General features: G+C 46.2%; 1 protein-coding gene across 1 annotated transcript; it reads left to right on the top strand.

The window, feature by feature from the left end:
• On the top strand, nt 1–22,439 carry VAMP5 (vesicle associated membrane protein 5). The gene is made up of 3 exons (XM_063138904.1): nt 1–108; nt 17,294–17,431; nt 21,082–22,439. The coding sequence occupies exons 1-3, from the start codon at nt 106–108 to the stop codon at nt 21,271–21,273; spliced, it is 333 nt and encodes a 110-aa protein (XP_062994974.1). The 5' UTR covers nt 1–105; the 3' UTR covers nt 21,274–22,439.
• Nucleotides 22,440–24,281: the final 1,842 nt, after the last annotated feature.

Here is a 24,281-nt window from a genome sequence, read left to right as displayed (position 1 = left end):
CGCGGCTCGCCACCGAGCCCAAGCCGCAGACGCCCGCCCTGCCCTGCCCTGCCGTGCCGCTGTTCCCGCGCCGTGCCTGGAGCTCCCCGACGGACGGCGCCAGCCATGGTAAGGGCAGTTGCCTTCTCCCCAGGGGCCGGGGCGCTTGTCTCGCTGGCGGGTGGGTTGTCTTCCGAGGAAACGCGCCCGCCGGCCCTGGGAGGAGGGCTGGCCGTGCGCTGGGCGCTCCTCGGCAGGCGGCAAGCGCGGAGCGGCCGGGCCGGCTCCCTCGGCACTCGCCGGCGGCACTGCCGCGTCCCCGTCCCCCCCAATGGGCTGGAGCCCGGTCGGGCCGAGCCGAGGCGGAGAAGGACCTGGCGCGCCCGCCGCGGACGTCCGGACGCGCGGAACGGAGGCTGCAATCCCAGCAGGTTTACTTGGCAGTCCGTGCCATTGGACGCCGTGGAGCGCAACTCCGAGGAGACCTGTCTTGGATCGCGGCGTGCTAAACTCGCGCTCGGAACTGGGCCCTTCAGCGGCACTTGCGGTCTCTCGGCCCGCCTTCGGCTCTCCGCCCGCAGCCGCGGAACGTGCTCTGTTGGACGGGCGAGCGGCCGGCTGGGGCTGGATGAGCCGCCCTGGACGTGCCTGAGGCGCCGAGTTTAGAGCTTTCCCTGCCGCCTCCCTGCCCGCTGCTGCCCCCGCGTATGATGGGCCGGTTGCAACGGCAGCGGGGGGCGGCGCGGGCGCGCGGGGGGGGGGATTGGCCTCTTCTTCCACTGCGTTTTGTTTTATTAGTGCCATTTATACACCACCTTATTTGCTGAAAAAGCCATCCAGGTTGTGTGCTAGTTGTGTTTGGCTTACATTATATTATATTATTAATTTTTATTTTTCTTAGCATCTTTGAAAGTTTCAGGATAGAGGGGTGTATAAGGATGTTTTTTTAATGGTGTAATAAAAACCGCAAAGGCTGCAATCCTACGCATGTAGGATTTTGTAGGAGTTGTAGGACTTTTTTCTGTCTAAATGTGCCTGGGATTCCTGGCTCCTGGCCAGGCACGGCCCTACCCGGCAAGGAGCACAGGCTGCCCGTGTCTCTGCCCCAGAAGCGGAGTTCTCTGGCTCCCTGCCTGGGCACTTCTTGTCAAAGGAGCAATGCAGGTCTTTGGGAAGGGGGGTAGCTGCCAGCAGCAGGGAAGACCTTTTGCCTTGAGGCCCAGTATGGGGGGCTGCTGCTGCCCATTCACCTGTTCAGGGCCATTTATACACCTGCAGCTCAAGGAGGAGCTCTTGGTGGGCCACACTGCTTTGGAGTGTAGGCAGGAGACGCTGTTCTCTTGTGTGGAAATTCACTACAAGTAGAAAACCAACATGCCAAGGAGAAAGGCTATTTGTTTCCTCTGCTTCTGGGTAGGAGAACATTGACAAATGTGATTCTCCCCCCCACCCCCATGTGCAGCTTAAAGTGGTACAGTCCATTCTGCTTACTCCGAACTCAGCCCCCTGATTCTGCTCCTCTGCACGTGTGACTGGGAAGACAGCTGCTGTGGCTGGTGCTCCTGCCCACTCCCCATCTGGTGGGTGAGCAAATGTGGAGGAGGGGAGGCGGGGCACCATCCCACGCTCCCGACCAGGATTTTTTGTTCAGAACTTTCCCATGTTCTTTCTCAGCCCTGCTGAGCTCCTTTTCACCAAAGGTGTGAGGGATTCAATATGAAGCCTTCTGCCTGCAAAGGTCTCTTCCCATAATATGTAATATATGTTGGGTTTTGAATGTTCAAAGTGTTTTACGCACATTAGTTTAGTAATCCTCACAACAACCTTGTCAGGTGGATCGGCATTATTATCCCCATCTTGCAGATGAAGGACTGAGACAAAGATTTGAACTGGGTTTTCTGTAACGCCCATTCTTGAGCAGTAAGACTTCGCCAGCTTTACTTAACTTATACTTTACTGGGTAGAAAATGTTGGTTTTGAGAGACCAGGTGGACTCCAGCAAGGAAGCTAAAATTCAAACATTTGCCTGCATTTTACACATAATTAATAAATGTTTTCAGGTTTCAGGTACAATATGTAGCTACTTTGGAGGGAGGGTGTGGATTTTAGTTTCCTCTGCTACAAAGATGCCCACACCAAGTTAGTTTGAACTGTTTCTGATTTCCCATGTCAAATTGACTCCACCTAGCTGGTAATTAGGGAGTGGATAGATAGATATGGAAAATTGTCTGTTGCTCTGGGATTCTCACCCACCCATCGGCCAGAGTGAGAGTGTGTTGTGTGGGGTTGTGTGTTGTGTGTGTGTGTGTGAGAGAGAGAGAGATCGGCTGTAAGCTGCCTGGAGGTTCATTTGGTCAAAAGGGATGGGGGTCGGGAAATAAATCTACTAAATAACTAACTACACAGGTATTCCTATGTAGCCCGTATGAGCAACCCACAGCCACTATCTGTGTGGTCCAGGGTGTCCCCATAGTCCAGCTGATCAGCCATCAGCAGGGGTGGAAGGAGCAGATCCAAGATTGCTGAAGGGGGGAGGGAAGAAAGAGGCAGCAATAGCAGCAGGGAAACTGTGCTCTTGATTGGAGGTGGGGCAGGGGAGAGGCATTAAAAGACCCTTCCCAGTTTGTGGGCATGCATGCGTGTGTGAATGGATGTCTGTGAATGAGTTTGAGTGTGCATGTGTTCTGGCCCCACTGACTGCTCCTCTCTCACCACCAAGCCCACCTACTTGTGGCCCCCAAAAGGGTTGTGCAGGGACCAGTGCGGACCCCCCACTCTGTAAAAGTCTACAGTAAATACACTGTGATGGTCATTACATCTGTAGCATGTCCACAGCACCTCATTTACATTATTTATTTATTTATTTATTTATTTATATAGCACCATCAGTGTACATGGTGCTGTACAGAGTAAAACAATCTCAGCAATGCTGTATTTCATTAAAAATATTTATAAGCCACTTTCCCCAAAGATTCAAAGCACATAACAAAAATTAAATAAATCAGAATCTTAAAATTACATTTTAAAAACTAACAATTATCTGTATAGTAAAAGGAATTAAAATGCCTCCCCCACCCCCCCACACTGCTGCCCAAGTTTTGCAACTTTTGTGAAAACTCCACAATGGTAAAAGGTTTTTGTCCTTCCCCACCTCAGCTGGAGTGCTGGGGGTGGCGAGGGGGGGGGCTGCTCCTTGCTGCTCCAGTCTTAGTCCAACACGGTTGTAGAACCGTGAGCACAGCCCTGCCTACTCAAAGGCATTTGGTGCCCAGGCAGTTCTAGAGAGAGCCCCATTTGTTCAGAATTTGGGTCCCAGGCTCTGCTAGGACCCAAATCCTGTATGCCGCCCTGAGATCCTAATGATATAGGGCGGGATACAAATGTTTTAAATAAAAAAATAAAAAAATGACTTGCACCTTGAATTGTGCCACAAGGCATAAACAGTAGCCAGTGTAGTTGACTCAACAACAGGCTTTCTGTGTGTTCCTGTCCACGCCTGTTGAAACTGTATGGCTATATTCTGCACCATTTGAAGCTTCTTAGAATCATAGAATCATAGAACAGCAGAGTTGGAAGGGGCCTACAAGGCCATAGAGTCCAACCCCCTGCTCAATGCAGGAATCCACCCTAAAGCATCCCTGACAGAGGGTTGTCCAGCTGCCTCCTAGGCGTCTGCAAGGGCAGCCCACCACACAGAGCACATTCTGCTAGTCTAGCCTGAAAGTGACAGTTGCATCCAACAGCAAGGCAAGGTTAGCCCTGCAAAAAAGGGGTGAGCCTTCATATTATTTATTTATTTATTTATTTATTTATTTATATAGCACCATCAGTGTACATGGTGCTGTACATAGCAAAAGAATAAAACAGCAACCCTCTGCCACATAGGCTTACATTCTAATAACATCATAATAGAACAATAAGAAAGGGAAGGGAATGCACCAAACAGGTACAGGGGACAATAAAACTAACAGTGTAAAAGTAAGATCAAAGTCAAGTTCTAAAAGCTTTAGAAAAAAGAAAAGTTTTCAACTGAGCTTTAAAAACTGCAATTGAACTCGTGGCCCACAAATGCTCTGGAAGAGAGTTCCAGGCATAAGGGGCAGCAAGAGAAAATGGACGAAGCCGAGCAAGAGAAGTAGAGACCCCTGGGCGGGTAAGAAACAGGGCAATCGATGAGCGAAGAGCACGAGCGGGGCAATAATGTGAGAAGAGAGAAGAAAGATAGGAAGGAGCTAGACTGTGACAAGCTTTGAAAGTCAACAGGAGAAGCTTATATTGGATTCTGAGGTGAATTGGAAGCCAGTGAAGGGATTTCAGGAGTGGAGTAATATGATCAGAGTGAAGAGCCAAGAAGATGATCTTAGCAGCAGAGTGGTGGATAGAAACCAACAAACTGACGTGAGAAGAAGGAAGGGCAGTCAGGAGAAGGTTACAATAGTCCAGCCGAAAAATAACCAAAGTGTGAACGAGAGTCTTGGCAGAAGAGTCAGACAAAAACAATCAGATCCTGGCAATATTATATAAGAAAAAACTTTTTAAATTATTTTTTCTCTCCTTTTAATTTTCCTTTTCCTTCTTTTTCCTTTAATACTTCTTTCTAATCCGATTAAGCTTCTTCCCCCTAGTAATTATATCAATCAGCCTTTTTTCCCCTATTTTCTTTTCTTTGTATATTATACATATCCATATAATTGTTGGTTTGATATTAAGTGTTAGGGGATTGATTGTACTCATTTTTTATTTTATTTTTTTCTGTAACACTTTAAATAAAATAAGACTACCAAGACTACGAGCTTCCTTAACTGGATTAAGTGTAACATTATTAACAGTAATAGAGAATGAAAGATGGGGAGAAGGTTTGGGAGGAAAAACAAACAATTCTGTCTTTGTCATACTAACTTTCAAACGATGATGAGGTCTCCAAGCTGAAAGACATGCTGAGATACGATCCTGAACATCAGGAGAAAGATCCGGAGATGAAAGATATAATTGTGTACCATCAGCATATGGATAATATTGGAGGCCATGAGATCGAATAAGATCATGCAAGGACAACATATATAAAGAAAACAACAACTGGCCCAACACCGAGCCCTGTGGAACCCCAACTAAAAGGGGAAAGGAAGAAGATGAGTGGCCATTAGCCAACACATTGAATGAACCACCTGCCAGAAGCACTCTGAGCAACAATTCCCACAACTTGCTCCTCCAGAAGCAAGCCTAGATCCATGTCCCCTTAGACTCGGCATGTGATCAGTAACCCCATCATGTACAGCCGTGTTAAGTTCTCTAGACCATGGGCATTCCCTCCAGCAACACTGCCCTCTTTTCTGGAATCTGTTTACCTTTACCCTCTTGACCACGGCCCTCGAGCAGAGGTTTCAGGGTGGAGACAGCAGTAATCCATACAAGGCAGGAGTATTTTTATCCCCGTTTTTCAGATGGGACTCAGGCCGAAAGAGAGAGCATGGCTTGCCTAAGATTATATCGGGATGGCACATGAATGGATGTGTGGATGGCACATGAATGGATTAGTTCCAGAATGTTCTGGAACGCTCTTCCAGAACATTTGAGAACTACAAGTTCAACCGCAGCTTTTAAAGCTCAGCTAAAAACTTTTCTTTTTCCTAAAGCTTTTAAAACTTGATGTTGTGCAGACTTCTACTGTTACTTTCAACTGTTAGTTTTTCCCTACCCTGTGCCTGCTTACCCTTCCCTGTACCTGTTTGCATTCTCTTCCCCTCCTTATTGTTTTACTATGATTTTATTAGATTGTAAGCCTATGCGGCAGGGTCTTGCTATTTACTGTTTTACTCTGTACAGCACCATGTACATTGATGGTGCTATATAAATAAATAATAATAATAATAATAATAATAATAATAATAATAATAATAATAATAGCCTACATCTCACCTGTTGGCTTTAGGAGAGGGAGAAACTGCCCCAGACTTACAGTTTGTGCACTCGTCCAGTTTTCTGCCATTTTCCTCCCCATCCCAGGAAAAACAACGAGTTGTTGGGGTATTTTCAGTGTCTGCTAATTATGACAATGTTGGTAGGGATGTGATTCATAAGATGTATGGGTTCCTCTAAGAGTAGCTTGTGTAGAATTAATTCCCTTGTGGTCTCTTAGCATCTGAGCTGTATCCTGTCCAGGCTCATTTTTTTTGCTGCTCAATCTCCTGCTCAATCAAATTTATCTAAAATAAACAGTAGGGACTTGGCTGGCTGGAGTAAACATCCTTGACTGCAGGCCAGTCCCTCCTGCCCAGAGGAAGCCCGACACGGCCTGCTTTGCTTCCTGGTGTGTCGGACAGGCCCTCCTGATGGCTTTCCTCTCCTGCTGGCAGAGGCCCTCCAGAACAAGGGCGCTGCTGCTGCTCTCCTTGTCTTACTGTAAACAGAAAATAGTTAAAAAGAATGACTCCTGCAGGGATTCTTGTAGAGGCTTTAATGTAGTGATTTATTAATTGACGAAATATATGAGTTACAGTCTCTGCAATGCACTCCAGGTGATATCAAGATGACAAAAATACCAATAGACAGAAAATTATTTTCATTATACTTTTATCATTATAACCTCTGTCTATTTAGGAATGTATAGGAACATAGGAAGTGGCCATATTCTGAGCCAGACCATTGCTCCATCTAGCCCAGTTCTGTTGACACATGTGTTGGCTAGGGTGACCATATTCAAAGGAGGACAGGGCTCCTGTATCTTTTACGCTTGTATAGATAAGGGAATTTCAGCAGGTGTCATTTGTATATATGGAGAACCTGGTGAAATCCCCTCTTCATCACAACAGTGCAAGCTGCAGGAGCTATACTAGAGTAATCATACAAAAGAGGTCAGGGCAAATGACACCTGCTGAAATTCCCTTTTCTATACAACTGTTAAATGTACAGGAGCCCTCTCCTCCTTTCCATATGGCTAGGGTGACCATATTCAAAGGAGGACCTCTTTTGTATCTGATATATACAAATATCAGAAGATGCCTAAAACCACGGTGGTTTTCTGTTGACAAAAAAGCTTTAACTACCATGGTTTAAGGTGTCTTCTGAACAGGTAGCAAAAAAGGGGACCTTATAGGAGGCTGGAAAACACAAATGTAATCACTTTCAGACGATGCAGTTTGTGAATATAGATTTTTTAACAAGCACTTGGTATGATAGAAAGCAAATGTAGTAACTTTCAAAAATGCAGTTACAATTTTTAACAAAGTGATTGTTAATATGAAAATACAATTGCAAGTGTACAGTTTTTAACAAGCAGTTGCTAATTTTTAATTTGTAATAAAGTTATAATAACATGCAGTTGCTATATTTGAACAAGCAATAGTAAATCTTTAATAGACTTGTGCCTTTTTCACATGCAATTGCTAATAGATAAATAATGACTGCAGGTCTTAATAAACTCTTAAGACCTATAATGGCTATGATTTTTAATTTGTAATTAAGTTGAAATAAAGTATAATAAAGTTTAACATGCAGTTGCTATATTTAAGAAGCAATAGTAAATCTGCTATGTTTAACAAGCAGTAGTAACTCTTTAATAGACAGTTGCTTTCTTTGACATACAATTGCTAATGGATAAATAATGAAGTCTTAATATAATCTTAAGACATAATAATGGCTAAATATAGCAACTGCATGTTAAAGCTTTCTATCATACCAATTGCTTGTTAAAAAATCTATATTCACAAACTGCATCCTCTGAAAGTGATTACATTTGTGTTTTCCAGCCTCTTATAAGGTCCTTTTTTTGCTATCAGTTTCATTGAGAGAGTCTCTCTCCTCTTTTTTTGCGGTCTTCTGAACAGGGCCATTGACTGGCAACTGTGGCTCTCCAAGGGTTTCAGGCAGGACTCTTTCCTCACCCTACCTGAACAAACTGGGGATCGAACCTCAGACCGTCTGCATGCAAAGCAGGTGTGTGTCTCAAATCAGCTATGCCCTAATCTGTATGTGGAGGGGAGACCAGGCCAAATAGAGGGCCATCTTCCTGTTTACCCTTCTCTTCCAGTGACATTTCTGCTGCCATGAGATAGAATTCTTTATTTTTCTTGGCTGCTTCTGCCAAACAGCCTTAAAACCTTCAGGGTCCCTTGTAAATCCCTTCAGAGAGTGTGAGGGTTGGCTACTAGGCATGGGGTGGGTAACCCAACAAACCCCCCCCCCCAAAGCTTAAGCAACTTTTTTTTAAAAAAAACAGTGTTATGAAAAACATTGTTCAGTTTTTTACAACAACAACAACAACAACAAGGTTTTAATATCTGAATGTTTACAACACAGAGACAGAGAGATCATAATAGCAAAAAGGGTAAGAAAATATCCAGGGTAAATGCATCCCCCTAAACCGAACTAAACTGTGTCCCTATTTTCTAAAAAAAAACCCTCTGCTTTTCCATGCAGCTTTCCTGCCTCTCAGCCTTCTTCTCTCTTTTAGCTTTCCTGAGGTTTTGTTTGTTAAAGCTTGATTGTTCTCATGTAACTGTGACCAATCAGGTGTTTGCCCTAAATTCTTTCTGTTGAGCTCTTTACTCACATTTCTGCAAAACCACAAGTACTTCTTGCAAAATTACAGGCCCTTTGGTGCCACATTGCAAACAAAACACTTCTGTAGGCTCCTTCAACTTCCTGCCTCATTCCCTTTACCCCCTCTACTTTACCACCTGAACATTTGACTTGTTGGATCAGAACACGCACACAAAGGGCATTAACCCCACTACATCCAGAAAGCTATATTCAAGAAAAATGGAAGGCAGTTCTGTTCTTTCACAGTATTTAATAAATAATTGTGATAATTTGAAGTGCCTGTCAATTTTACTCAGCACCTTTGACCTCACTGGCCAAAGCACTAGAAGGAAAGAGAAATAGGCAGAATCCCTGCCATTTGGGCTAGTATATGGAATGATCTGCCAGAAAATTTTCCTGCACAAGCTCCACTGAAGTGAGTGGGGGTGAAGCTGCTCAAGGGTTTGGGAAAGTTTTTGCGCAACTCTTAATCATTTTAGTGGGGCTTGTGCAAGAGGACCCTCTGGTGGGTCATGCCCTTAGCAAATAGTCATAGGAAGGAAAGGCAAACAACATGTGTGGCTTGTTATGTAATGGCATACGTGTGTGTTAATACATGTTTATTTTTTATATGTTTATTTTATGAAATTATTATATCGCTTAATGATTTAAAATCCACATGTTATTGGTAGATTAGAGTTGACGCACGTGCTCTACAAATATTTTTATCCTTATTGGGTTTAACTGTGAAAAGGGTTTCCCCCGTTTGACTTGAATATGATGATTGATTTGAATAGTCCTCCTAGTTTTGCATTCGTAATATGGATACAGAATGGATTTAGGTTCTGGTATTTCTGCAGCGCCATGGGAGCTGCTTCCTCACCACCCCCCCTGGCTTCTTCTCCTGCTTCTCTGGTGACATCTGTTACATTGGAAAGAGGTGAATAATGTGGTCCCATTCTATGCAAATGCCGCCCATCATGCTGTTGCAAAAGCTCAAAGACTGAGCCTTTGTAGTAGCAGGAAGAACAGACATATCCTGGTAATCAGCAGTGTTAGTGTGGCCATGAGGCAAAGGTGCCAACCACCACCTACATCAGGGGAGCACAACCTTCTCAGCCCCAAGGGCCACATCTGGTGTCAACTGGTGAGCTAGAGCATGCGCACACATGCACACACACGCTTCCCCCTCTCCCCCACATCTCAGTGTGCAAGGATGAGGAAGTTGAAACCTCCCTGGCCTGGCCACTGAGAGTGCGTGTGTGGACGTGAAAGCCTTTTCCATCCCACCGAGATTGCTGCTGAGATTACTGTTTCTCTGCCATTGGAAAACTGTGATCTTGGAAGCAGCATTGCTTAGGCTGGGAGAGACCTCCATGTCTCCCATCCTCAAAAGGCTGCTGCGATGCATCGGAACAGCGTTTCTCTTTCCCCCAATGATTCTGGGCTGCAGGGAAAAGGAGGTTGCACCCCGCTGGCATTGCAGGCCGCACCAGGAGCAGCCAAGGGCCACATGCCGCCCATGAATTACGCACCCCTCGCCTACATCATCCGCATCTTGAGATGGACTGTGAAGGTATCAGGTACTGTGCAGCATGGCGTGTGAGTCCATGTGCTGGGCAGCTGCCACAGTGGCCAGTAAAGGCTCAGAAGAACCAGGCCAGCCACACACATTCATCATTGGACAACAGACAACCGTTCAAAATAGGACTTGTGTGCATGAATGAAACATCGTTGATCCAGTACCACATAGATAGACATTTCATTCTTCAGAGGAGTTCAGTTTACATGTGAGGAGTTCAGTGATGAGGAATCAAGTGATATACCTGCAGATGTGGACTGAAGCACTTTGTTAGAAATGCTCTAGAAATGGTTGTTATAATCCTGATCCGACTGCTAATGTTGGGCCTGTGTTTCTGTTCCCTTTTCTCTCCTCTATTTTTCTCTGTCCTTTTCAGACCAACAGCTGTTCCATCAATAGACTAGAAGAGCCACCAGCTGACATTTATTCTTATTATTATTTATTGCATTTATATCCCACCTTCTTTTTCTCCTTAAGGAACCCAAGGTGGCATACATAATCCTCCTCCTCTCCATTTTACCCTCACAACCACCACCCTGTGAGGTAGGTTGGGCCGAAAGCCTGTGACTGGTCCAAAGTCACCCAGTGGGTTTCCATGGCTGAATGGGCCTAGAACCCGGATCTCCCAACTCCCAGTCCAACACTCTAGCCACTACACTACACATGCATGTCTGTTTTGTTCCCAAGAAGCTGAAGATACCCAGCAGGTCTATGAGGGCTCTTAAACCTACTCGGAATCTCCAGCTTCTTGGAAACAAAAGCAACATGCACGTCAGCTGGTGGCTATAGCCAGAGCTCTTTGCTGGGCTGACAGCTCTTTGGGGGGCCCCCTGAGAAGTCCCTCTGGTGCCAGTGGGCAGCTGCCCCATTCTCATTTCCTGTCCTAGCACCTAGTCTGAGGAATGTGCTGGTTGGCATGGATGAGCATTCCCAAGCACAGTTTGCTTCTTGGACCCCATGAGGGAGTTGGCAAGGTGATGGGAAAGAGAAGGAAGGACGAAGGTGCCCTGTGTGCATGTTTGGTGCACCGACAGGCCTACCACCCATACATGGCATCTGGTATCAGCTACAGAGAGCCACATACCGGGCATTTAAAATGAAATAAATATATTATGTGCTAAGGGGCAGCTAGGACATGTGGAAGCCCATTCAAATACTGGTCTATTTATTTACTTCGTATTTACTGCATTTCTACACTGCCCAATGCCAAAGCTTTCTAAGGGCTAGCCAGGCCCCACTAGTCATGCTAGATGCCAGGCTATAGCACAGGGACGTTGTTGGACTCCCGCTCCTATTGTGCCTGACCGTTTGCCTTTCAGGTGGGGCTGGATGGGAGAGGGAGGCCAACGATGCCTGAGAGGCGTATGTTCCCCACCCCGGCCATAACATATGAACATCCCCCCCATCCCATCCCATTTTTGCATCAGTGCTCCTCCTGTTAAGCTCAGCGACTCAGAGAAGCTCTTTCCCCTGAGCCTGCCCATCCAGTGACCTTCCACTTCCACATTTTCTGGAAAATTCTCCCCAGTGCAATGCTGGATAGGCCTGGTGGAGGCTGGCTGGGGCTGGAATTGGTGCCTCAGGGTCTTTGGCTGCCAGCCCAGCGGAGTTTGTATTTCCTGCCGGTTTGGGCTTGGATTTCTTGTTGGGCTCCTCGAGTGTTCCCCTGACCCAATTGCAGGAAGCAGGATACCTCAGCTGACCAGTCAGCGTTTGAGCTTCCCTTTTCCTTCACAGAAAGGTAAATTCTAATTCTGCTTCTTGCAAATGGTCCCACCGTTTCCTGCACGTTCTGGTTCTCGCTACAGGCTGTGCAGGTGACGGCCGTCACAGAGACATGCAAATATCCCTCCTTAGTTTAGGGAACCCCTTTCTGCACCATCTGAGCTGCCAGGAAACTCCTGCACCATGCAAAGGCTTAGGGGAGGGTTATTCTGGAACAATGACTCTGACTGCAAAGGATGGATGAGTGTTAACCAGGCCCCACTTACATTGAGAGCATGTCCCATGAAGCACTCCTCAGCAGCATTTGCGACACGCCCAGGTTTCTTGGCACACAAGTAAGTCACTGTGGTCAGGCAGACAAGCTGAAAAGCACTCAGGTAATGAATGCCTTTGTCACCTACAGCCCCAACCTCTCCAGCCATTCCTTCAGCGGTCTTTCGGGACTAATCCTTTTATTGAGGAATCCCAAGTAATCATTCAAGGATTCCCCAGAAAACACTTGGAGAACACTTGGCAGTGGGGTGTGTGATGCCCTGCCCCCTTGTGTCATCTCAACTTCACCTGAGACACCCACAAGCTACCTGACAGGACTGTCCATGTCACTAGCAGCGAGGACCACTTCAATCCCCCCTGAGCTAATGACGTGTTTGAGGGTTTAGGCCTGCTGCTGCTGCTGCTGCTCCTGTCTCGCCTCTTCTTCAGGCTCCACAGCCCAGCAACCTGGCCCTCAGTTTCCCATTCGGCTGCCACCATTTGTTGTTTTCTCCTCAGACACCTCCACAGACCACACCAGTTGTTTGTGAATATAATTGGAATTTATTAACTTAAGTAAGTGCGTGTATAAGCTTAATGGTTTCCTCCGTTCAAATGTGTATGGTTACAAGGTTCATGGCGTATTGGTTTCAGTCACTTCTTTCTTATAAGGTTCCACTACAGACTACTAAAATCATCCACTTCTCTCTACCTCACTTCACAGAATTCTGGCCCACGCACTCCCTTCACAGACCATCTCCTAACACTCAAACTCTCATATTCTACCGACTCATCTCACACGGACACTTCCACAGACTCTTCTACCCCCCCCCTCTCACTCAACTATATTAGGGTGACCATATGAAAAGGAGGACAGGGCTCCTGTACCTTTAACAGTTGCATCGAAAAGGGAATTTCAGCAGGAGTCATTTGTATATATGGAGAACCTGGTGAAATTCTCTCTTCATCATGCAGTTAAAGGTGCAGGAGCTATACTAGAGTGACCAGATTTAAAAGAGGGCAGGGCACTTGCAACTTTAACTGTTGTGATGTAGAGGAAATTTCACCAGTTTCCCCATATATACAAATGACACCTGCTGAAATTTCCTTTCCAATACAACAGTTAAAGATACAGGAGCCCTGTCCTCCTTTTCATAGGGTCACCCTAAACTATGTAGAGATAACATTGCTCCAGCTTCTCCCACCCTTACTCAGCCAATCTGCACTCCCCTGCAACCATCCAATCCACACTCAGGCATTTAACCCCCCTCTACAAATTGTAAGTACCTTGAGGCCTATTTATTTCCTGAACCTTATACATAATATAAACAATAACTTTATATATTTACTTTTATAACACATAAGGCAGCTGAACATCACAGGGTGGTGGTGGTGGTGGAGCACAGAGGTAGCCTATGCAACGCAGAGAAGGACAAAAGCAACATAAGCATCTGTGTGTGTTTCTCTTCTCTTAATCGCAAAGGCTGCCTCAGAAAGAAAATGGGTCCTGGAAAACCAGCATCCAATTCTAGCCCTGTTTAGGTATTCACCCCTCAAGCAATTACAGTTAAAGCAACAGGAAACAAACTTCAAAGTGATCTTGATAGGCTGGAGTGCTGGGCTGAAAACAACAGAATGAAATTTAATAGGGATAAATGCCAAGTTCTACATTTAGGAAATAGAAACCAAAGTCACAGTTACAAGATGGGGGATACTTGGCTCAGCAATACTACAAACGAGAAGGATCTTGGAATTGTTGTGGATCACAAGCTGAATATGAATTTTTGTTTTCAGGTCATCTTTAAGTTTTTTGTGGAGCCACATTGGTTTCCTCTGTTGTCTTCTATCTTTTCTCCTTGTTGGAATTGTTTGTAACTGTGCCTTTAAAATTTACTTTTTTAAATACTCCCACCCATCCTGCACTCCTTTTCTTATTAGGCTCATTTGCCATGGGACCTTAGTTCTGAGTTTATTAAAATCAGCTTTCCTAAAATCCAGAGTACGTGTATGGCTACACTCAGCTTTTGTCTCCTTTATAATCAAGAATTTAAGTATGATGTCACTTTCCCCCAGAGTTCCTGTAACTGCCACTTTATCCACTAAGTCATCCCTATTGGTCAATATCAAGTCAAGGACTGCCGATCCTCTAGTTCCTTCCTCCACTTTCTGTAGGAGAAAGTTTTCACCCACACATGTCAGGAATTTTTGGCAGTATTGGTCTCCCAACAGATATCAGGGTAATTGAAGTCCCCCATCACTACTACATCACACTTCCTTGAAACACTGGCAATTTGTTTCTCAAAAGTTTTGTCCTCGTCTTCTCCTTGATTGGGTGGTCGGTAGTAGACTGTTAGAGCAGTACGACAATGGAATCCGTTACCTAGGGAGGCTGTGAGCTCTCCCACCCTAGAGGCCTTCAGGAGGCAGCTGGACAACCGTCTGTCAGGTATGCTTTAGGGTGGATTCCTGCATTGAGCAGGGGGTTGGACTCACTGGCCTTAGAGGACCCTTCCAACTCTAATATTTTATGATTCTATGATTCTTGTGACATCTTAAAGACTACCAAATGTATTCATGGAGTTTCAGATGTTACAGAACATACACATGCTTGAGGAGGGAATTGTAACTACTGAGATCAGAGGACAATGAAATGCAGAAGTACAGACAGAGATAATTGCATTATTAACAATGGTCCTTCACAAAACCCACTTTTGCCAGTAACACAGACGTCGGAAGAGTGGTCCTGCTTGTTGGCCTTCCCTCCCGTCTGTGTCACTTCTGCCCCTCTGCTGTCCACACATGGCAGAGGAGAGGCTGGGGAGGACGAGCAAGTGCTGAGACAGGGCTTTTTTTTTTAAAAAAAAAAAAAATTTAATACATCCAAACAATACAACAATGCAATATAAAACAATACCACGTAATACACAGTAATATAAAGTAAACATTTGATAAACATATGTTCTAACTTAATTCTCTTTAGCATAATCATAATTAACATAAAGGTGCTCCCTCCAACCACGGGATCTTATTCATATTTCCAAAATCTCATTACTTCTTCTGGAGGTGTTTTCCCTCTCCCCTTTAATAATACAATTCTAAAAACTGTTTCCATAGTCATTCGTTTTTATCATTTCTCTTCTAACTTTTATATTACATGTTAGTTTATCATTAATAGCGATGTCCCATATTTCTTTATACCAGTCTTCTATGTGATAATCCCCTTGAACCTTCCAGTTCCTAGATATCATTAATCTTGCTGCTGCTAACAAATTCATTATCAATTCTTTTGTCTCTTGATTACAATTCAATTCTCCATATACTGATAACAATGCCACTATAGGTGTCTCTTCGATCTCCATTCCTAAAATTTCTTTTATCTCTTTAAACACCATTTTCCGTAATTTTTTGAGAAAGGGCTTTTGAGCTCCATCACACCAGTGATTTATCGCACTCTCACCCTGCCTGGTATGTGCTTTTGCAGTGCGGTACTCACAAGATGTTGTCCATGTCCTACGCTCGTCTCGTCTCTTCTCCTCCCTTTTCTTTCTTATTTTGGAGCAGGGAAAGTCCATTTTCTCCCTCCATGCGCAATAAGGCCACTTCTCCATCCTGTGTATTGCTGTCCTTGTGCTATATCTGGAACATTCAATCAATAAATTCGCTCAAGGCACACTCAGCAATGTTTTAAGGAGCTTCATGTTCGTGCTCCACATCTTAGCAGCGCACACCAGCCCTTCCCTTCCCTTTTGCTTGCTTGCTTTGGAAAATTGGAATGGCAAATGGGAGAAAGTGAAAGTTGATTTGGGTTTAAGCAAACGGGAGAGAAAACGGGTTTACATACACAGGCGGGGGGTGGGGGCTGACACTGCTGCTCTGCTCATAAATCTCACTGTGTGAGGGTCACTCAAAAATCCTTTCTTATTTCTACACTGCACACGGAGGTTCAAGGGCTCCATGTTTGGCTGTGTTTGCCAAAAGTGAACAGCCAATTCCAAATCCAATGTCAGGTTGAGTGCAAACATACAGCTATTCCTGCCCCACCCCCACCCCCGGTATGAACCTGATTGAATGTTACCTTCACCGTCAGAGGCCTTCCTCCCAGCCTCCCTCCCAGCCTCCCTGGGTTCTCAAGGTACCAGAGGGAGGAAGAGCCCTGCAGTTGTGATGCCTCACAGGTAATATGCTTTCCAGGGCATGCACTTTTGGCTGCCTGGTGCCAAATATAGCCCCAGGAAGAGACACTTTTGCCCAGGCCTTCCAGCATGTCATTTAGTTGTTTTTGATCTGCTGTTTTTAAGATTTTAAAATGTGTTGTTGTTGTTTTGCTCTGCTGCATTTATTTATGAGTGTGACTATATTTTAGTGTGTTCATTTAATTTAAGCCTTGTTGGGTCCTGAAGAACAGCATGTAATTCTATAATACATAAAATTAAACCAGCAATTGCAGTATTTCCCTCCCTTCCTCCTCCCCTGACCAAGTGAGAATCGCTCACTCCTGGCTTTGTAATACAAATAAGCCAGCAATTTAGGTGCTGATTCCATTAGCTGTTCTAGCCTCTCCTTAATTTAAATGGTGCATTTACATTACAAAGAAAAGACAGTTTTAATATAAAGCTGCATCTGACAAGCGTTTTATTGCAGGCTCGTTCCTGGGCACTCACGGAGTTTGCTCAGGTCTGCCTCCTGCATCCCTTCCGCCCTTCCTTGTGCAACAAAAAAGCCCCTGGTTACGTCTGATGTTTTTTTAAACTTGGAATCGCTGCTCTCTCCTGCTGTGTGCAGGAGAAGCAGCGCCATTAGAGCAGCGGACTCAATGGGCCTTGTGCTCCTTCTGTTCTTCCTCTTTTGAAAAGAGGAAGTAACTGAGGAATGAAAACACAGGCAGAGAAGCGAAAGTAGGGAGCGTGTTAACCCCCAGTGTGATGGAGCTTATAGTTGAGAAAGTACTTTGCGGAAGAGGAAGGAATGGCTTCGCGATGTCTCAGGTTACAGGACATCAACTGCTTCCATGCTGGACAGAAGACTTTATGGCTGAGCACCAGGCAGCACGTGCGCGGCCCCAAGAACTGCGTGACTAATGTTAGTTTGTTCCCACCCTCAGAAGCGTCCGTCTGCACATAGCCCACAGCGATGCAAAAACGCCCACTGGCATTTGCAAGGGCAGCAAACTGTTCCAACCCAGCCCTGGTTTCTGCTGCCCTGCTCCTGCTGTCCTGATCCATCCTTCTCTTTTTGCAGGCAGAAAACAAGTTGAAGCAATGTCAGGAGGCAGCAGAGGAAGTGACTGAGATCATGCTAGACAACTACAATAAGGCGCTCGAACGTGATGGCAAGCTTAGTGACCTGGATGAAAGGGCAGACGAACTTCGTAACCAGGTGTGACGTGGTGGGGACACAATGGCTGGCATGCCGTCACTTTGAGAAACATCCTCGGAGAGAGTCCAGGGCAGTTTCTTCACACAGCAAGATGGGAAAACTAGGGGCTCGCAGGGGTTTGTTGTTGCGACCGCAAGGAAGAGTCACTGTCCAAGAGGCCCAAATCAATGTCCTTTCGGAAAGTGAAGGAGGAAGAAAGGTGCTAGCAGGGTCCAGGGATTGCCAGGGAGGGGGGCTGCCTGGGTTCTTCAAAGAGAAACTGCCTGTACTCTGGTAACCTCCAAGTTAGATTACTACAATGTGCTCAACATGGGCCTGCCTTTGAAGATGGCTCAGAAGCTGCAGCTTCTGCAAAATGCTGTGGCAAAACTGATAACGGGGACAAGAGGGTCCGACCATAAAACACTGACCCTGGCCCACTTGCACTGGCTGCCTGTATGTTTCCAAGTCCAATTCAAGGTGCTGGTTTTGACCTATCAAGCCTTCCATGGCTCAGCTCCACAGTACCTGATGGAGGTCCTCTCCCAGCACGAGGAGAGGACTCCCAACCTGTAAACGATGCTCTGCATCCAAGGGAGGCTTGGAGGACAGCAACAGGAGAAAGGTCCTTCCCGGGAGCTTCCTTCCCACACTGATGGAATGGCTTCCCTGATGAGGCTTGCCTGGTGCTAACATTGTCATCTTTGCGGCACCAGATCAAAGCTTTCCTCTTCTCTCAGGCATTTGGCAGCATATAGTGAATCTCTTTGATCAGGCCCTAGACTGCCCCTGGCTGATTGTTTTAAATTGTTTTCAATATATGTTGCTTTAGAGTGTGCTGTCTGTCCTTACGTGAATCGTTTTATACTTTACATAATGTTTTTTAATGGTTTTTAAATTTTGTGAACTGCCCAGGGAGCTTCAGCTATGGGGTGATATAGAAATAAATGAAATGAAAATGCATGATTGTAGCTTGGGAAATAAGCCACGGTAGCTCATTTCCCCATTGTTCATGCTGGTTATGTGCCAGGTTTTTTTGTGTGTGTTTTTGCATGATTACCCCTGGTAGCATGGCTTGTTGTGTCTTGTGAACCCAGCCAGAGTGGCTTGTTGCCCTAGTTAACAACCCATCCAGAATCCATGAGCTTTTATAGGGTTCTGGGGTGGCTTGTTATCCATGGCAACAAGCCACCCTGGTCAGGGTCGCAGGACACGACCAGCTGTGCTACCAAGGGTAATTATGGTAATTCCCCCAGTGGTTAACAAGGCACCGTGGCTCATTAAGATGCAAAGCAGGTCAGTATCAATAAAAACAGTATAATCCCCAGCAGCAATGCTGGCCTGGCCTTAGTACCACCCCACAGTCTTGGGCCTTTGGCAAGAGGGAGATTTTGCCAAAAAACAAACAAAATAAACACACCCTCCAAACCAAACAGAGGAGCTTTGACCCTCATTTCACATAATTAATTCCCCTATGTTTTACTACTTTGCTTAATTTATCCTGATTTTGCTTTGCTTCCCCACTCGACGCTTCCCTCAAAACACTTAAGGGACGTGTGGCCCAAATGAGGGAGGGGTGTGTGTGATTGTGCATTCTTCCACCAACACCACCTTTCTCTGGAAAATGCCTCCCAGCCAGGCTCTGAAACCAAAAGTGATTCTGGCTGGAGAGACATAGCCCCAGGAGAGACATTGCAGGAGGAAGTGGTGGTGGTGGTTGTACGGGAGGGGCTGAATACTAGAATCATAGAATAGCAGAGTTGGAAGGGGCCTACAAGGCCATCGAGTCCAACCCCCTGCTCAATGCAGGAATCCTTCTAAAGCATCCCTGACAGATGGTTGTCCAGCTGCCTCTTGAATGCCTCTAGGGTGGGAGAGCCCACAACCTCCCTAGGTAGCTGATTCCACTGTCGCACTGCTCTAACAGTCAGGAAGTTTTTCCTGATGTCCAGCCGGAATCTGGCTTCCTTTAACTTGAGCCCGTTATTCCGTGTCCTGCACTCTGGGAGAATCGAGAAGAGATCCTGGCCCTCCTCTGTGTGACAACCTTTTAAGTATTTGAAGAGTGCTATCATGTCTCCCCTCAATCTTCTCTTCTCCAGGCTAAACATGCCCAGTTCTTTCAGTCTCTCTTCATAGGGCTTTGTTTCTAGACCTCTGATCATCCTCGTTGCCCTCTTCTGAACACGCTCCAGCTTGTCTGCGTCCCTCTTGAATTGTGGAGCCCAGAACTGGACGCAATACTCTAGATGAGGCCTAACCAGGGCCGAATAGAGAGGAACCAGTACCTCACGTGATTTGGAAGCTATACTTCTATTAATGCAGCCCAAAATAGCATTTGCCTTTCTTGCAGCCATATCGCACTGTTGGCTCATATTCAGCTTGTGATCTACAACAATTCCAAGATCTTTCTCATTTGTAGTATTGCTGAGCCAAGTGTCCCCCATCTTGTAACTGTGCATTTGGTTTCTATTCCCTAAATGTAGAACTTGGCATTTATCCCTATTAAATTTCATTCTGTTGTTTTCAGCCCAGCACTCCAGCCTATCAAGATCACTTTGAAGTTTGTTTCTGTCTTCCAGGGTATTAGCTATCCCACCCAATTTGGTGTCATCTGCAAATTTGATCAGCGTTCCCTGCACCTCCTCGTCCAAATCATTAATAAAAATGTTGAAGAGCACTGGGCCCAGGACTGAGCCCTGCGGCACCCCACTCGTTGCCTCTCCCCAGTTTGAGAAGGTTCCATTGATAAGTACTCTTTGAGTCCGATTCTGTAGCCAACTGTGGATCCACCTAATAGTTGTTCCATCTAGCCCACTTTTAGCTAGTTTGTTAATCAGAATGTCATGTGGTACTTTGTCAAAAGCTTTGCTGAAGTCAAGATATATGACATCCACAGCATTCCCACAGTCCACAAGGGAGGTTATCCTATCAAAAACCCTCCACCCTGCCAATTCTCCCCCATGTGTGCCTCCGGCATCGCCTGTGACCTCAGCAAATGTGGGGTTTTGGCCTTGAGTCTGCTCCTATGATCTGGTTTGAACCTCTGGAAGCTACATTCTGCTGAGGAGGGACGCAGCTCAGTGCTAGAGCACCGGCTTTGCAAAAGGTCCCAGGAATGATCCCAGCACTCTCTCCAGGTAGGGCTACGAAAAGAACCCTGCCTGAAACCCCAGAGGGCTGCTGCTGCCAGTCAGTGTCGACAGTGTTGGGCTGGATGGAGCAAGGCTGTGGCTTGGGAGAAGGCAGCTTCTGTTGTCCGTGTGCCCAGGGCTGCAGCCTGAGCTTTCGCAGCCTACACACAACAGCCCTGGGTGGGGCCTGCGTGTCTTAAGAAGCCCATCTTCACAGCCTTTGTGACAGGAGAACTTCTTGCATTCTGCAGGAGCCCCTATGCCCCAAGTCTGTCCTGCATTCCAGCTCCTCCAACCCCATGAGTCCCCTTTGTGCAGTGCCACTGCGGAACTGAAGCCTGTGCTAGGCCTCGGTTGCTCTGGGAAAAGCCGGGGAGCACCTGATGGCTGCTTAGCCTGGTTCAAGTTAAATGGATGTGGCCTTGGTCAGTAACTTGGGTGGGAGACCGCTGAGAGCCCCGTGGAAGAGTGGGATATTGGGATACAAAACATACGTATTTAAAAGAGAGTCTGTCTCCCTCCTGTGTTCTGTTCTAGAGCTCTGCCTTCTGCAAGACTTCAAAAACCGTGGCTGAGAAGAAGCGCTGGGAGAACATGAAATGGAAGATCATCCTGGGGGCGGTCATTGCTGGGACGCTCATCCTCATCCTTGCTATCGTTCTTTCCCTCACCCTGCCTGGATCTGGGAACCAGGATAGCCCAGCCCAGCCCAGTGCTGGTGGGAACTGAGTGGCTGATTAAGACAAGCACAGAATCTTCTCCACAGACGCTGCTGCCTGCTCTACCCTCAGCCAAGTGCATTATGGGTGCTATTTTGGGCTTGGGCCAGATTTGGCAGTCGCTTAGAGCAGTATGTAAGGATGCAAAAGCTGCAACCAGAATTCTCCAGTATCCAGCAACTATGCTCAGATCATGTGCCTTCAGTCAGAGTATCTGCGCTCGGTCCTAAAGGGCAAGGCAATTTGCAGTCCCAATCCGCTGTGAGAGCTGTGCCACATGGTAATCAGCACTTAAGAACTGTCCTTGCCTCTCTGGATCCAAACTTCTGGAACAGAAGTAGCTACAGGGAGGTCGGCAACCGCAGGCGTGTTGGGGGCAGGCAGGACTCCTGTCATCTGCAACCTGCTCATTCCACTCCTGAAATTTGCCACAGAATAGAGGGTCTGGATGTTTTGCTTATCGTGGGGGGAAAAGTGGTGATTGTTCTAGACAGTTGAGGCTGGGTGCCGTGAAGGGTGGCAGAGTAGGAGAAGAGACAGGTTTGAGCCAGGGGGCACAGTCGTGCACTAGTGCAGGCCCTACTTATTTCAGTGGGGCTTGTACAAGAGAACTCTCCAAGAATTTTCTCTCCTGTTAATTTGGATTTTCTGCCTCAGACACCAGCATGCCTGGATGTCAACTTTACTTTTTATATTTTGCAAAGGATATTTCCCCTCTACTGGGAATGTGGCTGTTGCTCCTCAACCATTTTAGTAAGCAGCAAGCTGTGTTTTTGAAGATCTGGGGGAATTTTAAGGATGGGTGCAGCTTGAAGCTGGAGGGCCCACCTTCAGGCAGTTTCTCTTGTATTAGATGCAGCTTGCAATTTGTGCACTAGTTCTGAGGGTTTTTGAATGTGAAAATTAGTGCTTCTCACAGAGGTACCATCTTTATTGCTATGTCCCTTTAGCACTAGGAAAGCTAATTTAGACTGCAATGGTATACTCACTTACCTGGGAGTAAGCCCCATTGGAAGTTACTTTTGAGTAGATATGTATAGGATTGTGCTATCAGAGAAACAGTTGTATTTTATTCCATTTTAGGTGTTGTTTTGCCGGGGTGTGTGTGCTGTGTTTTAAAAGAACATGTCTAGATATTTAGACACTTTCATTAATAGACTATTACTTTTCATCTTACTCTCTCTTGTGTGTGTGCATATACTACCTTTTCAGGGAACTGATAAGCCTCGTCTTTCCTCCTCTAATCTTGCAAACCCCTGGGTATTTAACAACATAAAAAAGTGGTTTATGTCCACCTTTGCATAATTCTGGTTTAATCCAAATATTTATTTATTGCATTTATATCCCGCCTTTTTTCCTCCAAGGAACCCAAGGCGGTGTACATAATCCTCCTCCTCCTCTCCATTCTTATCCTCACAGCAACAACCCTGTGAGGTGGGTTGGGCTGAGAGTCTGTGACTGGCCCAAAGTCACCCAGTGGGTTTCCATGGCCAAGCGGGAACTAGAACCTGGATCTCCCGACTCCCAGTCCGACACTTTAGCCACTACACCACACATAGTGGGAAGAAGGACCCCAAAACTATTGCAGAGGGTGCGATCCACAAAGCTTACCAAGCAGAGGCTGCACGCAGCAATAAGGAACGACAGGCGACATCGTCGGAAGCGACCTGGTGGCCCAGGCAGAGCCAAAGAGACAGGCAGCCCATGACGCACGCAGCAAGACTATCTTCCTGTTCGTGTCTGGACAATTTCAGCTCGCCTTTCAGTTAACACTGGTCACTTACATAAATGCTAACTTGCATAGTTGCTAAGAATGGTCTTATGTTTTAGATAGGAGAGTTAGAAAAAGAATCATGATGTCTTTCGTGTTTTAAAGTGCACTGCGTGTTTAAGTTGAGTTCTGTGCTGCAATCGTTAAAAAAATAACAACTGTTGGAGACTGTTTGCCCTGCAGTGTTCAAGAGCTTCTCTTCTGTGGCAAGAATAGGAGGAGGTGGAGCAACTGAAAAAGAAAGTAAGTAGAGGTGATGACAGAGAGACATCTGTCAGGAGAGGACGGGGCCTAGTTCCAAGGCTGAGCACAGGGAAAAGAGCAAGCGAGCCTTGGAATTCCGGGCTGCCATTCCCAGGAGGAGCCCTTGGGGCAAGGCCTGCCTGCTTGCCGCTGTAGCCAGGCTGCTGGCCCCTCAGGCTTCTCACTCGGGTCATCGAGGGCTGGCCAGCCGGCCTTGTGATGCCGGATTTCCCATTCGTTATGCACCCCAAGCAAAATGAAGTGCTATTGGGTGGTTTTACTTCAGGCCCTTATCATAGAAACATAGAATAGTAGAGTTGGAAGGGGCCTCTAAGGCCATCGAGCCCAATCCCCTGCTCAGTGCAGGAATCCACCTTAAAGCATCCCTGAAAGATGTCTGCCCAGCTGCCTCTTAAATGCCTCTAGTGTGGGAGAGCCCACAACCACTCTAGGTAACTGATTCCATTGTCGCACTGTTGTAACAGTCAGGAAGTTTTTCCTGGTGTCCAGCTGAAATCTGGCTTCCTGTCATTTGAGCCCATTATTCTGTCCTGCACTCTGGGATGATCAAGAAAAGATCCTGGCCCTCCTCTGTGTGACAACCTTTCAAATATTTGATGAGTGCTATCATGTCTCCTCTCAGTCTTCTCTTCTCCTTGCTAAACATGCCCAGTTCTTTCAGTCCCTCCTCATAGGTCTTTACTTCCAGACCCCTGATCATCCTCATTGCTCTCCCCTGAACCCCCTCCAGCTTATCTGCATCCTTCTTGAATTGTGGAGCCCAGAACGGGATGCAATACTCAAGATGAGGCCTAACCAGGGGAACCAGTACCTTGCGCGATTTGGAAGCTATACTTCTATTAATGCAGCCCAAAATAGCATTTGCTTTTTTTGCAGCCGCATCACACTGTTGGCTCATATTCCGAGGCTCTAGTCTCTAGAGGTCATTGGGCAAGTAATTCAGTACAGTGGACTATTCAATTGCAGGGGGCAGGTCATGTGTT

The sequence above is a fragment of the Elgaria multicarinata genome, chromosome 12 (assembly GCF_023053635.1).
Source record: "Elgaria multicarinata webbii isolate HBS135686 ecotype San Diego chromosome 12, rElgMul1.1.pri, whole genome shotgun sequence".
Classification (NCBI taxonomy): Eukaryota; Metazoa; Chordata; class Lepidosauria; order Squamata; family Anguidae; genus Elgaria; species Elgaria multicarinata.
The sequence above is the reverse complement of the archived record's forward strand: the minus strand, read 5'-3'. Positions and strand labels throughout refer to the sequence as shown.

What these genes read in the sequence shown, in the direction of transcription:
- VAMP5 (XM_063138904.1), top strand. An exon ending in CAGACGAACTTCGTAACCAG is followed by an intron (nt 17,432 to 21,081) that starts GTGTGACGTGGT and finishes GTTCTGTTCTAG; the next exon opens with AGCTCTGCCTTCTGCAAGAC.